Below are 13,884 nucleotides of genomic sequence, written 5' to 3' on the forward strand. Positions count from 1 at the left end.
GAAAAATTCTTCATGAATTTCAAAAAATGTTCATGAATACAAAAAATGTAAATGATTTCAAAAAACTGTATGAATTTATAAAAAATAATTTCGCAATTTCAAAAAAATGTTCATTATTTTCAAAAATATTCAGAATTTTAAAAATGTTCATGAATTCAGAACTATAAAATAAAAAAGGAACAATAAAAAGGAAACAAAAACAAAAAAAGAAAACAGAAAAAGAAACATAAACGAAAAAGAAAAAAGAAAAAGGAAACATAGTGCCATATTCCACGCACTGGGCGGATCCTATTCCCCACACGCCAGAGCTATATCTCGCATATAACAAGTTGGCCTCGCCTGAAACTTTTTTTGGTAACTACAGTATACTAGGCAGGCCTAGTACCGAAGCACTATTTTTCATGTTTTTTTCTGTTTTCTTATATTTTTCAGTATTTCTTTTAGTTTTTTATTTTTCTTCGGGTGTCTCTCAGTTTCTTTGTATTTATTTTTTTGATGATTCTCATTTTGACTTTTTCCTTTTCCTTTTCTTTATTTCTTTCATGGTTTTCTTTGATTTTGAACACAAGTCTACATTTACATGCTTACCATTTTTCAAATACGTGATATACATTATTTTTTCCATGCAAATAAAGATTTTAATATACATTTATGATTTTTAAATACCGAATTAACATTTTTACAAATATATGTTTTGAGGTCTAAATTATTTTCAGATAGATTGTATGTTTTTTGTTACAGGGGAAACATTTTTATACTTGTTTAATATTTTTTATGCATGATCCACATTTTTCTGATGTATGTTTTGATGTCTATATTTTAAATACATGTTGTACATTTTTTTCTACATCAAAACATTTTTTCTATACACGTTGTATATTTATTGTCTACATCGAAAACATTTTCTATGCACGTATAACGTTTTTTTCAGATATATGTTGTGATGTCTAATTTTTGTAAAAATGTTACATAAAGAGATTTTTATAGTATATATGTTTGGAACATATCAAAATATATATGAAAAAGGTAAAAAAGGAAAGAATTAAAAAAAACATATGAAAATACAAGACCTCTAACCCGCTAGGCCAGCCCATTGTCTCCCGCGGCAGGCGAGATGTTTGGTCTCACACTAAGCCATATATAGCGAAATCACCAATTCAGAAGTACTCCTTTGAAAGATCACTCCCACCACTTCGCGACCTGAGTGTTTTTGCTTTTTTCACGCATCCGTTTATTCAAAACGTCTTATCTTTTAAACCGTATATCCAAATCTCGAACCGTTTTCACCATTGGATTCATTGCATCGAGATCTTCAAAACTAGACACCATTTTGATATGTTTTGACGAACTTTTTTTAGAAAAAAACAGACAAAAAACCGAACGAAGAAATCGAACCGGGAGCACGTTTTTTTCTTTCCGAAAGAGGAATGGCCCCACCTCTCGCGAAAGCACAACGTGTCTTTCCTGGAAGAAAAAAAATCAGAAAACACGTTTTTTTTTCCGTTTTCGAGATGGACGACCGTGCCTCTCGCGAAAGCACAACCGTTCCTCTCGCGGAAACAAAACCGCGCCTCTCGCGAAAGAAGAAAAAAACACAGAAAACACGTTTTTTTTTCTGTTTCCGGGAGGCATGAACGTGCCTCTCACGGAAGAAAAAATATGTTTTTTCACGCAATTTTATTTTAAAATTTTTTGGTTCAAAAGCTAAGGAAGACGGTGAAAAACCGAAAGGTCGAAAAACCCGAAAAAACCGTTTAAAAAGCCAAAAATGCGTGCGGAGAAATAAAAAAAAAACAAAACCCAGAGGGAGCGCCTAGAGCGCGACACGTGGCGGTAGCTGAGAACGCGCTCTGAGCCCACCCCCAAGTGATCATTGGTAGACTCCCAAAGGAGCGCTCGCCAACTAGTTGCTCTTCCCCGCCTAGGTCTAGGAATAGTGAGACCTCCTATGTGACGCTCGCTTGCGAATGAGGGACCTTTGCATGGGCGCGCACCTGCTGGGCCGGTCCACTCTGCCCGCAAACGATTTTTTATTTCGTTTTCTCTTTGTTGTTTACTTGGTTTACTGTAGTGTTGAGTTTTGTGGCAGCACATACCACTGTTTAAAAAATCTTCCGATTCAACGATTAATCGTTCGACTTATCACTGCTTGTGGGGTGATCGATAAGATTATGCCTTATCTTCATCATTTATCATTTGGGCCGATTTATCGCCAAGCGATTTATCGGGAATCTACGAGTAAATCAGGCCTATTCCTAGCATTATGTTTGCAAAAGCTATGCTTATTTGTGTTTTGTCGACCTTGTTATGCAATATGTACTATTGTCCTATTTTGTTTGTTATTATACGAGGATTCAAAGGCTAGGAATCAAGGTAACACTTACGCACAATATTTTCTGGTGTTGAATATAGCATATTTTAGTGTTGGGAACCCGGGATTTGCAAAAAATGACCGATTAATAGTCAATCAATAAAATCGTTTAATCGGCCTATTTCCGATTAATCTCTAATTCCCAGCTGTCCAAGACGCTAATGATAAGCGATATCCTTAATATTGGCACATACTATATAATCCGGTTTATTAGATCGGTCTGGTTTTTGGTCGGTTTTAATTTTGAACATTTTTAAAATAGGCATTGGACATTTTCTAACATCTGTTGAAAATTTTGTAATACACATTGAACATTTTCTTAATATACGATGATTTTTTTTGTATTATGTAATGAACTTTTTCTCATATGCGATGACTATTTTTGAAAATATATGAATATATATGTTGAACAATTTTCGTATACACATTGAACATTTTGTAGTATACGTTGAACACTTTTTACCAAACATGAAACATTTGTGTAATATACAATGATTTTTTTAAATACAGTGAACATTTGTGTATATGTTGTACATTTTCTAATATATGATAAACATTTTATAATGCATGATAAACTTTTTGTAGCATACCCTTAACTTTTTTTGAAAATTCTGAATTTATAAAAAAACGAATACAAAAAAGGTGTTTAAAGAAAATAAAGAAATAAGCAAAAAACAAAAAAGAAATTAGAAAAGTAAAGAAAACCAGTAAAAATAAAAAAAATAGAGGAAACCCGGTTAAGGGAACCACCTTTTTTTTTGAGTTGGTTAAGGGAACCACCTAGAAGGTTTCCAAAACCGGGTGCCCGCTCAAAGTGGGCCGGCCTCTTTTTTTTCCCTTTCTTCTTTTCTGAAATCTGTGTTTTTTTTAAAACTTGTGATCATTTCCCAAATCCTCGAATGTTTTTCAAATTTGTGAACTGTTTAAAAAACATGAACATTTTCTCAACGCTTATTTTGGTGACGAGCATGTTTTTTTGTCTCGGCGGCAACGTGAAACGGAGCGTGTATGTTTTTCAGCGCTTGTCTCGGCGGCGAGTCCAATTGGTCGTGGGTGCAAATATATTATGGGGTGGATCAGTTTGAGCTGACGAGTTCGATGGTGGTGGATTCTTGAGGGCAAGGAAGCTTTACCTTCTTATTTGGTTGTTCGTACACCAATTGACTAAACTAGGATTGGGCTAAATGTTGCCTGGGCGGAGCGCTCGCCTAGGACGCACAGAACAGAGGCTGGGCCTACGCGATTTGTGTAGCATGCGTGCAACGTTCTCTTCCATTTCGTCACGTTTAATTTTTATCTTTTCTCTATTCCTTCATGTAAAATACAAAGATATGTGTCAGATATACATCAAAACTTAATTTTTAAAACGTTCATCAACTTCCTAAAACATTGTCCACGTGTTTTGAAAATATATTGATGTACTTAAAAAAAGTGTGAAAAGATTTTTTCATAAGTGGTCCAAATTAAAAAAAAGTTCATGTGAATGAAAAGGTGACTGCGTACTTCTTTCAATTACATGATAGATTTTTTCAAAAAAAATTAATGGTTTTTGAAAACACAATGAGCATTTCCAAATACATGACGAACATTTCTTATAAACCATGATAAATGTTTTTTAAGATACATGATGAATTTATTAATAATAAAAGACATTATAAAAAATGATTTTTGAAAAATAAACATGATGGATTTTTTTCAAATACACCCTGAACACGTTTTTTGTAAAATACACGATGATTTGTTTAAGTGCATGATTGAGTATCTTTTTTATATAAGATGAACATTGTTGAAATACACGACCTTTTGATTTCTGAAAAATATTATGAACAATGTCTTAAATATAGAGGATGTTTTTCTAATACGCGAAATAGTTTTTTTCAACACAATGAACATTCTTTACGTGCACCCTTGAACAGTTAAAACCCAATATCGGATGCATATGTTTTAAATGCATGCTTAACCTTCTTTGAAAACACGATGAAAATTGAAAATACAAGATGAATACATTTTAGCCCCTTTTCAAATACACTATGAACATTTTTAAAAACCACGACTGACATTTTTGAAAAAAACACCATGCTCATTTTTTAAATACAAAGTGTTCAACACATTTTACAGGAAACGTTCTAAATTTTAAAAATATTTATGTAGTTAAAAGTAAAGTTAGAAACAAAATGAAAAACACGTAAAGAACAAGAAAAAGGAAAGGAGGAAAACGGAACAAATAAATAATGGAAAAACGAAAAATAGAAGTAGAAAATAAAAAAAGGGAACAAAGAAAAACCAACTACCAAAAAGCTGACGAACAGCTGACCCAAAAACAAAATTACAACCTGGCGCTGCTACCTGGCCTGACCTGTGTCCGCTAGAGTGCGAGTGCAGGGGCGAGATATAGCCTTTGTTGATGAGACTTTGTTAATTCTCATGTACTCCCTCCTTTTCTAAATATCTGTCTTTCTAGATATTTCAACAAGTGACTACATACGGAGCAAAATGAGTGAATCTACATTCTAAAATATGTCTACATACATCCGTATGTGGTAGCCATTTGAAATGTCTAGAAAGACAATTATTTAGGAACGGAGGGAGTAGATGAGAATTAGCAAATCCGCAAGAAAAAAGAAGAGCCAGAACCCCAGTGCATTGCATAATAATGACAATGAAACATGAGTATTAATAGGTTTCCCTTAAGAAAAAGAGTATTAATAGGTTCAGTGCTCAGGACAAGCCAGAGTTTTAGTTGCGCAGATTCCGAAGTCGCCGCCCAACACAAGGCAAACGACCTTCAACTAACTAGGATATAAGGTAGCAACTAGCTACAAATCAAGCTTCAATCAACACAGAACCAATTGGGGTTGTCCAGGAGCAGCTGGTGCCGATATTTCTGTCGCAGACTTCCACTGAGAGGATCAAGCCAGAAGATGCGAAGCAGTGCCCCATGGTGGAGGTCCAGTAATAGCAGGCAGCAAAGAAGCGCATTCATCTAGTGCCAAACACTCCTCAGACTCCGAAGCACAGAAGCACAGAGCGCAGTACAGAGAACATAACGTTTACTCTCCAGCCAGCATATCAGCTGGTGTTCTGTAAAGATGCAAGGGTATAAACGTGAAAATAATGTGTGACAAATTGCACTGTTTGTTTAGCAACTACACAATCAAAAAACAAGTGCTGAGAAATTACTGACTCACCACCGAAAAGGCAGGATATATCATCAACAGCTTGGCGCTTCAAAAGATTATCTCTGGTTAGAATTTTGTTATGAACCAGCATTTATAAGAGAACATGAATCTTAGGTGGAACCTGGATTCCAAAGAGCACCACCCCACCAAGATTTAATCCCAAAAGTTGAGGAAATAATAAAAATATTTCAGTGTAGCATCCAGATAAATTATATAAAAGTCTACAATACAATAAGTTACATAGCTTGTTTCATTTTCTGATTTCCATTTTGGTTACAAATAATTATATTTTGTAACAGAAAGATCTCAGTGTAGCATCCAGATAAATTATATAAAATACTACAATACAAGTTACACAACTTGTTCCATTTTGGTTGAGAATAATTATATTTTGAAACAAAATTTATTAGGGTAAGTTTCTTTCCATGTTGTAGTTGCATGTTTTTGTGCATAATTTTTTTTTCAAAACTTACAAACATGTATTTCCCCGAGCTCTAAAAATTATATGTACGCCCCAGATTCTAAAAGTCCTCTCTTGGGGCAGATCCTATATACTCTTCTTGTTCTTGCCAGCTAGGTGCATCGTCCTGGTTGGGCTGGACCATCACTGTCTTCAAGGCTTGAACCCTCCTTCCTATCAGTATAGGGAGTCCGCGGTCAGCTTCGTTCGACTCAACGAATTCTACAGTTTCGCTGTGAAAAGGAGTATTACGCTTCACACCAGCTGTACTTTTGCTGTTCAAGACTAGTTTCTGGTATCATCCCCTCGTTTTCATTCAACTGCCTACTTACGCTGATGTAAACGTTCGGATTTGGAAATAGTGCTAATGACATAGCAGTGCTATTTATTTATTTATTGCATCAAGAATGACTCCTTCATGCAGAAGTTGTTCAATCTGGCCCATCAGAGATAAGCAGGGAACAGGGGACACACTGAAATGTCTTCATCTTTTTCGGCCCCTTCATGACATCAATACCAGAAAAATCTGAGCCTTAATTTCCGATACTAGACAGATTTACTTAGCGATCCAATCAAAGCAGTATTACGGATTATGTGCAGGCAGCCAATCAAAAAACAGGAAAGATGCAAATTGAGGTTAAAATTCAGACTCATTTATCTGCCGTCTAGTTTTACCATTATTATCCTTTGTTTATTGTGCTACCATTTTTGCAAAACCCTTGTCACATCATAGGACGTACCGCTTTGGCTGAATCAAGGAACAGACCTACTATGCGGTACTATATATATGTCTAGGGGCTAGGGTTCTGCCCGGTCTTGGCCGTAGGCAGTAGGGGAAGGAGGGGGCTGGGCGTGGCGATGAGTGGCCGCGCCGGCGGCTGGGCGCCGTCGCGGGAGAGGAGGATGGCGGCGGCGGCGCAAGAGGCAGGGGGCGGCTAGGGTTCCGGCTCCTCTGGGAGCTGGGCAATAGAGATAATCTTCTTATTGCTTGATCTCAAACGATGTCTTACACGAGTATTTATAACTTTAGCCTAAGATAACTTGCCTAAGATAACTTGTGGGCCAAGCCCCTAATACTAATGCCCGGTGGGCCGCCGGCCATAACACTTCTCCCCGCCTGCACAAACAGCTCGTCCTCGAGCTGTAAGGTGGGGAAGCGCTTGTGGAACTCCTTGAGGTGATCAACCAGCGTCAAACACCTTCTCGACAGCCGGGGCGGTCAGGTCGGCGGCGACGGCGTCCTCCGAAATGTAGTCTGCAACCTCCAGGTAGAAGAGTCGCGGGCAGGCATGGCCGGGCGTGTAGGGCTCGTCGCAGTTGAAGCACAACCCTTGACGGCGACGCTCGAGGAGCTCGGCTGAGGTGAGCCGGCGGAACGGGCGTCCCGCGGTCGCGGCGAGGGGTGCCGCAGAAGCCTGCGTAGGACGACCCTGCGTGGAATCCGGCCCGGGTAGCGACCCAGCGGTCCGGGACGGTGAGTCCTGCTGGATGGCCACCGCGCGGTGCTCAAACGCGCGGGCATAGTACATGGCCGACTGGAGATCCTGGGGTCCGCGAAGCTCCACGTCGACGCGAATGTGATCCGGAAGTCCACCGACGAAGAGGTCGGCCCGCTGCTGCGCCGTTACGCCCGACGCATGGCACGCCAGGGCCTGGAAACGGTCGGCGAAGTCCTGCACCGTGGAGGTGAAGGGAAGGCGGCCGAGCTCCGCTAATCGGTTCCCGCGCACCGGAGGCCCAAAGCGAAGGAGGCAGAGCTCGCGGAAGCGCTCCCAAGGGGGCATGGCGCCCTCGTCCTGCTTGAGGGCGTAATACCAGGTCTGTGCCGCGCCGCGGAGGTGGTACGAGGCGAGCCAGGTACGCTCCGATGCGAGGGTGCGCTGCCCGCGAAAGAACTGGTCGCACTGATTGAGCCAGTTGAGGGGGTCCTCCGTGCCGTCATAGGTGGCGAAGTCGAGCTTGGCAAACCGCGGCGGTGTCTGTGCCGGAGCGCCGTGTCGAACTGGCTCGGAGGAGCGGAGCAGCGAGGCGGGTGGCGCCTAGTCGGAGTACTCCGGGTAGGGACCAGCGGAACCAGATGGCCCCCCGAACTGCGGGAACGGAGTTGGCTGTTCGGGGGCTGTGGTGTAGACCGACGAAGGTGAAGACCCAGCCGCCCACGCTGGAAGTGGCGACGGGGAGGCCGGGAACCGGACCTGATGAATCGGGAGGCCGGTTGGCGAGGGTGCCCCCGAGCTAGGCAGGGGCGGCGTCGATGGTTGTAGCGTCGGCGGCGGGGGGTGGACGGGGGCGTCGGTGGCCGCGGGGGAGGGTGGCTGCAAGTACCACAGAGGGGCCGCGGCCGGCGTGGTCCCGCCGGGGTGTCCCGCCTGGAATGGCAGCAGCGGCAGCCCAGTGCAAGCCGGCACGGAGAATGGCTACAGCGGTCCGGCGGCCGCCACCTGCGGCATCTGCTGTAGCGGCCAGGGGGCCGCGAACGGCGTCAGCCACTGCGGCCAAGGCGGCGTCGAAGCTGCCGGTGGGGGAAGCGCCGGGTAGCCGCCGGTACCGAGTACCACGGCAGCGCCTGCTGGCCCGCGGGCGCGGCCGGATGAAGCGGTGGAGGCGGCCCGTACGGGCTCGCCAAGTAGAGGCGGATGCCCTGGACCGCGACGACCAGGTCATTGAGCACGCCGGCCATGGCCTCCGGTGTGAACTGCGGCGGCGCTGGGGGAGGCGCGGCGGTGGTTGCTGGATGGGGATTTGCGGCTGGCCCTGGCCCGGCGTGGTGCCGGGTGCGGGGGAGATCGGCGCCGAGAGGGAGGCCGTGGCGCCCAGCGACGCAGCGGCGGCGTTGGTGGAATCGGTGGCAGCGGCGGTGGGGGAGGCGTTGGGCAGCAGCGGCTGCGGTGGTGGCGGGTTTGGAGGCCATGAAGACATGGTCGAAACCCGGGTACCTGATACCAAGGTGTTAGGGGCTAGGGTTCTGCCCGGTCTTGGCCGTAGGCAGTAGGGGAAGGAGGGGGCTGGGCGTGGCGATGAGTGGCCGCGCCGGCGGCTGGGCGCCGTCGCGGGAGACGAGGATGGCGGCGGCGGCGCAAGAGGCAGGGGGCGGCTAGGGTTCCGGCTCCTCTGGGAGCCGGGCAATAGAGATAATCTTCTTATTGCTTGATCTCAAACGATGTCTTACACGAGTATTTATAACTTTAGCCTAAGATAACTTGCCTAAAATAACTTGTGGGCCAAGCCCCTAATACTAATGCCCGGTGGGCCGCCGGCCATAACACTATACCTACAAATAAATGAACTGAGAAAATGGCCTGCACTTTTTGTTAGACCAAGGAAAACAAAGCGAAATTCACTGTCACTGAAAAGTATTGGGTACACACTATGACACTAACCAAACCACAAAATAACAGCTGTCTAAGCAAGGGTCGGGCACCCTTTGCGGGGCATTTGATCGAGCAAACGACGACCGATCTTGAATCTGAAAGGAACCATTCGACAGTCAAAACTATGTACACAGTTAGTAGTCCAGATGCTGGTGTCCAGCAAGGCAGCAACGTCTCAGGAGTCATGCATGACAACCAACCAAGCAGATAATTATATCTTCACCGCCGCCGGTGCCTTTGGTTCTAGATTGGGTGCCTTGGCCTCGACCGTCTGCAAGAGACAAAACGGCCGGCCGGAGGAATTCTTCGATCAGGGACTGACCACTGACGCTGATTGCAGGCAGTATAAAGAACAACCTTGCTCGGCTATTACCTCCACAGACCACAGCTCCACACGACAAATGAAGCCCTTAGGCACATCGCCCTCTTCTGGCCTGCACCTTGCTCCATTGCTAATTGTCCTATTGATGCACCGGCCGCATCTGCTTGTAGTCGTAGCGGACAACCTCACGGCCGGATCGTCTCTCAGGCCCCCTCAGTACATCACCTGCCCCTCCGGTGACTTCGCCTTCGGCTTCCGTGCCCTCGACTATGACCCCAGTCACTTCCTCCTCGCCGTCTGGTTCAACCTCAACCTTGACCTGGCAGCCGACCCCAGGCAGAAGAAGGTGGTGTGGTACGCGAAAGACCCGATCTCAGACTCGGCAATCATGGCCACGGGGCAGGCCGTGTTCAGCATCACCCCCCATGGTGAGCTCTTGCTCACAGACTCCACCACCGGCGGCAACATCTGGACGAACCCGAGCCCTGGCCAGTCTGGGAACGTCCTGACGCTACAGGACTCGGGCAACCTCCAGTTCATCGCCATCGGGGGGAGCGCCGTCGTCTGGGAGACCTTTGGGCACCCGACCGACACGCTCCTCCCGGGTCAGACAATGGCCTCCGGAGCAAAACTTCAGTCTAAGCAATCGGACACGGACTTCTCCGCTGGCCGCTTCAGCTTGTATGTGCAGGCTGACGGCAATATCGTCTTGTACCTCATGAACCTCGCCGGTGACAACATGGACTCGTACAATTCATACTGGCGCACCGGCACCGACCAGCCCGGGCAAACCCAGGACGGCAACACCACCCTTTTCTTCGACTCGCCGGGTCACCTCCACTACCAGATCAAGGATGGCACGATGCACGATCTGACACCTCCCGTGCCGAACTCCGCCGTTAGTTACTACCAGCATGCAACGCTTGATCCGGATGGCATTGTTCGTGTCTACATCCAGCAGAAGAATGCCACCGGAAGGCGCAACGTGCCATGGACGATCTTTGGGCTGTTCCCAAGCAATGGTTGCAACAGCAGCACTACAGGCTGGGAAGGAATGTGCGGCCCCAACTCGTACTGTGTTTATGGTCCTAACAACAAGCTCGATTGTGAGTGCCCAAGTGGTTACTCCTTCATCGATCCTAGGCTCAAGTACAGAGGCTGCACACCAGTGTTCGTGCCACAGAGCTGCGATGGGAAGAACCGGCCCTCCGAATTCAGTCTTGTTAAATTGCCAAACACCACTTGGTCGCTGTCATCATACAGAGGGTATTCGTACACCACAGAGGAGCAGTGCGACAACTCATGCTTGCGAGACTGCTTCTGCACCGCCACTCTGTTCGATGGAAAAGTTTGTCACAAAATGGCATTATTGGCGGGCGCAGGATGGCAGGAGGGAAGCCTCAACATGAAGGCATCGATCAAGGTGCGGACAAGCAGCCTCCCGATGCCGACATCACCGAGAAGACCATTGCCTTATTTACTGCTGATTTGCTCGGTGCTATTGATGCTGGCTGCAGCAAGTAGTCTCATGCTACAGTGTTGCCTTCGGAAGAAGAACACTAACCATGATTTCCTGAGGGTTTTCACCGGGAAGGAGCTTTACAAAGCCACCAATGGCTTTCACAAGTTGTTGGGCAAAGGAGGCTTTGGAGAGGTCTACCATGGGGTGATAATGTCGCCACACACCTCTGATGTAGCAGTGAAGAAGCTCATCAACTCCAACGAGTACAGCGAGAGGGAGTTCGCGAATGAGGTGCAGTCCATCGGCAGGATTCATCATCGGAATCTAGTCCGCATGGTTGGTTACTGCAAGGAGCGGGAGCAAAGGATGCTTGTGTTCGAGTTCATGCCAGGTGGCTCCCTTCGAAGCTTCCTCTTCCAGCCTCAACGGCCGTTGTGGACATGGCGTGTAGAGGCAGCAATTGGGATTGCCAAAGGGCTAGAGTATTTACATGAAGGCTGTGATTATCCGATCATTCATTGCGACATCAAGCCCGACAATATACTTCTAGATGGCAAGAGCAATCCAAAGATAACTGACTTTGGGATCGCCGAGCTTCTCAACAACCAGCAGATGCACACCACAGTGACCAATATCAGAGGTACAAGGGGCTATATTGCCCCTGAGTGGTTCCAAAATGATAGGCGCATCGATACCAAAGTTGATGTTTACAGCTTCGGTGTTGTGCTACTGGAGATGATATGCTGCCGGAAGTGCCAGGATCCGGTGACCGGGCAGGATGGTGATGACTCGGTCACGCTATTCTGGTGGGCCGGTCAGTTGGTCTGTCATGGAAGGATTGAGGTGTTGTTGCATGGTGACGACGACGCCATGGAGGACTTGGTCAGAGTGGAGAGATTCTCGCGTGTGGCGTTCTGGTGCATTGAGCCGAATCCTTTGCTGCGACCAACAATGCACCAGGTTGTGCAGATGTTGGAGGGTGTGGTTGAGGTCGGCCTCCTACCTGATCCTCCAAGCTCCACAGATTCACCACCCTTAATCTCTTCAGTTGACCGGAGTGCTTCGCTGTCAAGTGATACTCCTCTTACTCCTCTTCAGGTGGAGTGATTCATCTTGTAGTATCTAGCACGCTCACCTTTGCTAAGTCTCATATGCTACAGAGTTGAAATAAGTTTCTTTTATTCTTTCCATTGCTCAACACGCCACGTTAATTGTTTGCTACTGTATATTTAGTTGGTGAAGTGTCCATTCCTTGAAACAGCAGTACAGCACAACAATCACATTGCATATGTGTAGGCATCTTCTAGCAAATGGGATAAGTACAACTATACTATGTACTCCTTCCGTCCAAAAAAGCTTGTCCCTCAAATGGATGTATCTTGCACTATCCCTCAAATGGATGTATCTTGCACTAACTTGGTGCTAGATACATCCATTTGAGGGACAAGCTTTTTCGGACAGAGGGAGTATCTCAGTGCAGAGTCCAGTAGATCAATAAAAGTTCCCCTTTCCAAGTATAAAGTTAACGTGTAGAGGCTGGAGTTGTACTTATGTTGTTCCAAAAAAAGCTATAGCATTTACAATGAGTATAGATACTCTCCGTACTCTATAAACTGATTACCCATTATCTTCCAAGTTTACCACTCCCTCCGGCCCATATTAATTGTCACTCAAATGGATATATCTAGACTTATTTCGGTGCTGGATACATCCATTTGAGCAACAATTGATTTGGGACGGAGGCAGTATTTTAACTATCAAGGACTGACTGAATATAACTTCGGTCCTTGTAAAAAAAGGTCATAATTTAAACAAGGCCCAAATGAATGCAGTTGAAAGATTTAGTCATCCTTTCTGTACTCTTGTCAGAACTTCAAAATTTTAATGTGTGGATATTGTATTACATCCAAAAGCACTAACGGCAAGATTAAGGTAGCCTAAAAGCTGGCACCTCTACACCCAGTAGTTAATGTGTCTCAATTGAACAAAATGTTACCTACCTTCTCCTGTAAGAAGTCAGAAAAGCTCTTTTGGCTTATACAAACTGAATCCTACTATGCCGAGTGTATAAATTTACCAAAAGATATACCTCAAAGTTTGGTACGATTTATCCACTTCAAAAGTTTCTTTTAGTTGGGCCATTTGTTTATAGAAACTGATATATTGCAAAACCTGGAAGGCTGGAACAGAACGAAGCTTCATAAAAATCCTCTATCATTAGAACAACAGAAGACAAATTATCCCAAATGAATGACAAAACTAGTAGGAAGACTTGCCATTTGATTCAACTATAAGTGCATTAAAGTGGTTTAGGCAAGCATACCACAGAGCCAGAGCATATAATGTCTCGTCGCCGTTGTTAGCCATGTTGTTGTTCCCCAGTCCCAAGTGATTCTATGGCCCTGAACAAGCTGGTAGTGTCAAAATAGAAGCAATAGTGTTTGCTCCAATTCATTAGCAGTAGTGGCCCCTTCTATTAAACTGTTATGAACAAGGAATATATAACCGGATTTGCATAGCATGATGTCCTTCTATGCAGGACCATATGTGGACTTGGCCGCCACGATAGAGCATAGGTCAAGCAGTTGCATACTTGTATATAAAAGCACTGAAACCAATATGTACAGACAAGTCTGTTAATACCAGGATCCCAGAGTAGCGCTATTGGGCCATGCTGCTGAGGGAATCTCAAGTTCTTGGGTCAAGGGTAAGCATAGCT

The 13,884-nt window shown here is 45.2% G+C and overlaps 1 protein-coding gene across 1 annotated transcript; it reads left to right on the forward strand.

Annotated features, from left to right (window-relative positions):
• Positions 1-9,416: 9,416 nt before the first annotated feature.
• Positions 9,417-12,379, forward strand: LOC125524560 (G-type lectin S-receptor-like serine/threonine-protein kinase LECRK4). Its single transcript, XM_048689595.1, has one exon. It carries the CDS (start codon positions 9,528-9,530, stop codon positions 12,270-12,272), a length of 2,745 nt encoding a protein of 914 aa, XP_048545552.1. The 5' UTR covers positions 9,417-9,527; the 3' UTR covers positions 12,273-12,379.
• The last annotated feature ends 1,505 nt before the right edge of the window (positions 12,380-13,884 follow it).

Source organism: Triticum urartu, chromosome 7 (assembly GCF_003073215.2).
Source record: "Triticum urartu cultivar G1812 chromosome 7, Tu2.1, whole genome shotgun sequence".
NCBI classification, from domain to species: Eukaryota; Viridiplantae; Streptophyta; class Magnoliopsida; order Poales; family Poaceae; genus Triticum; species Triticum urartu.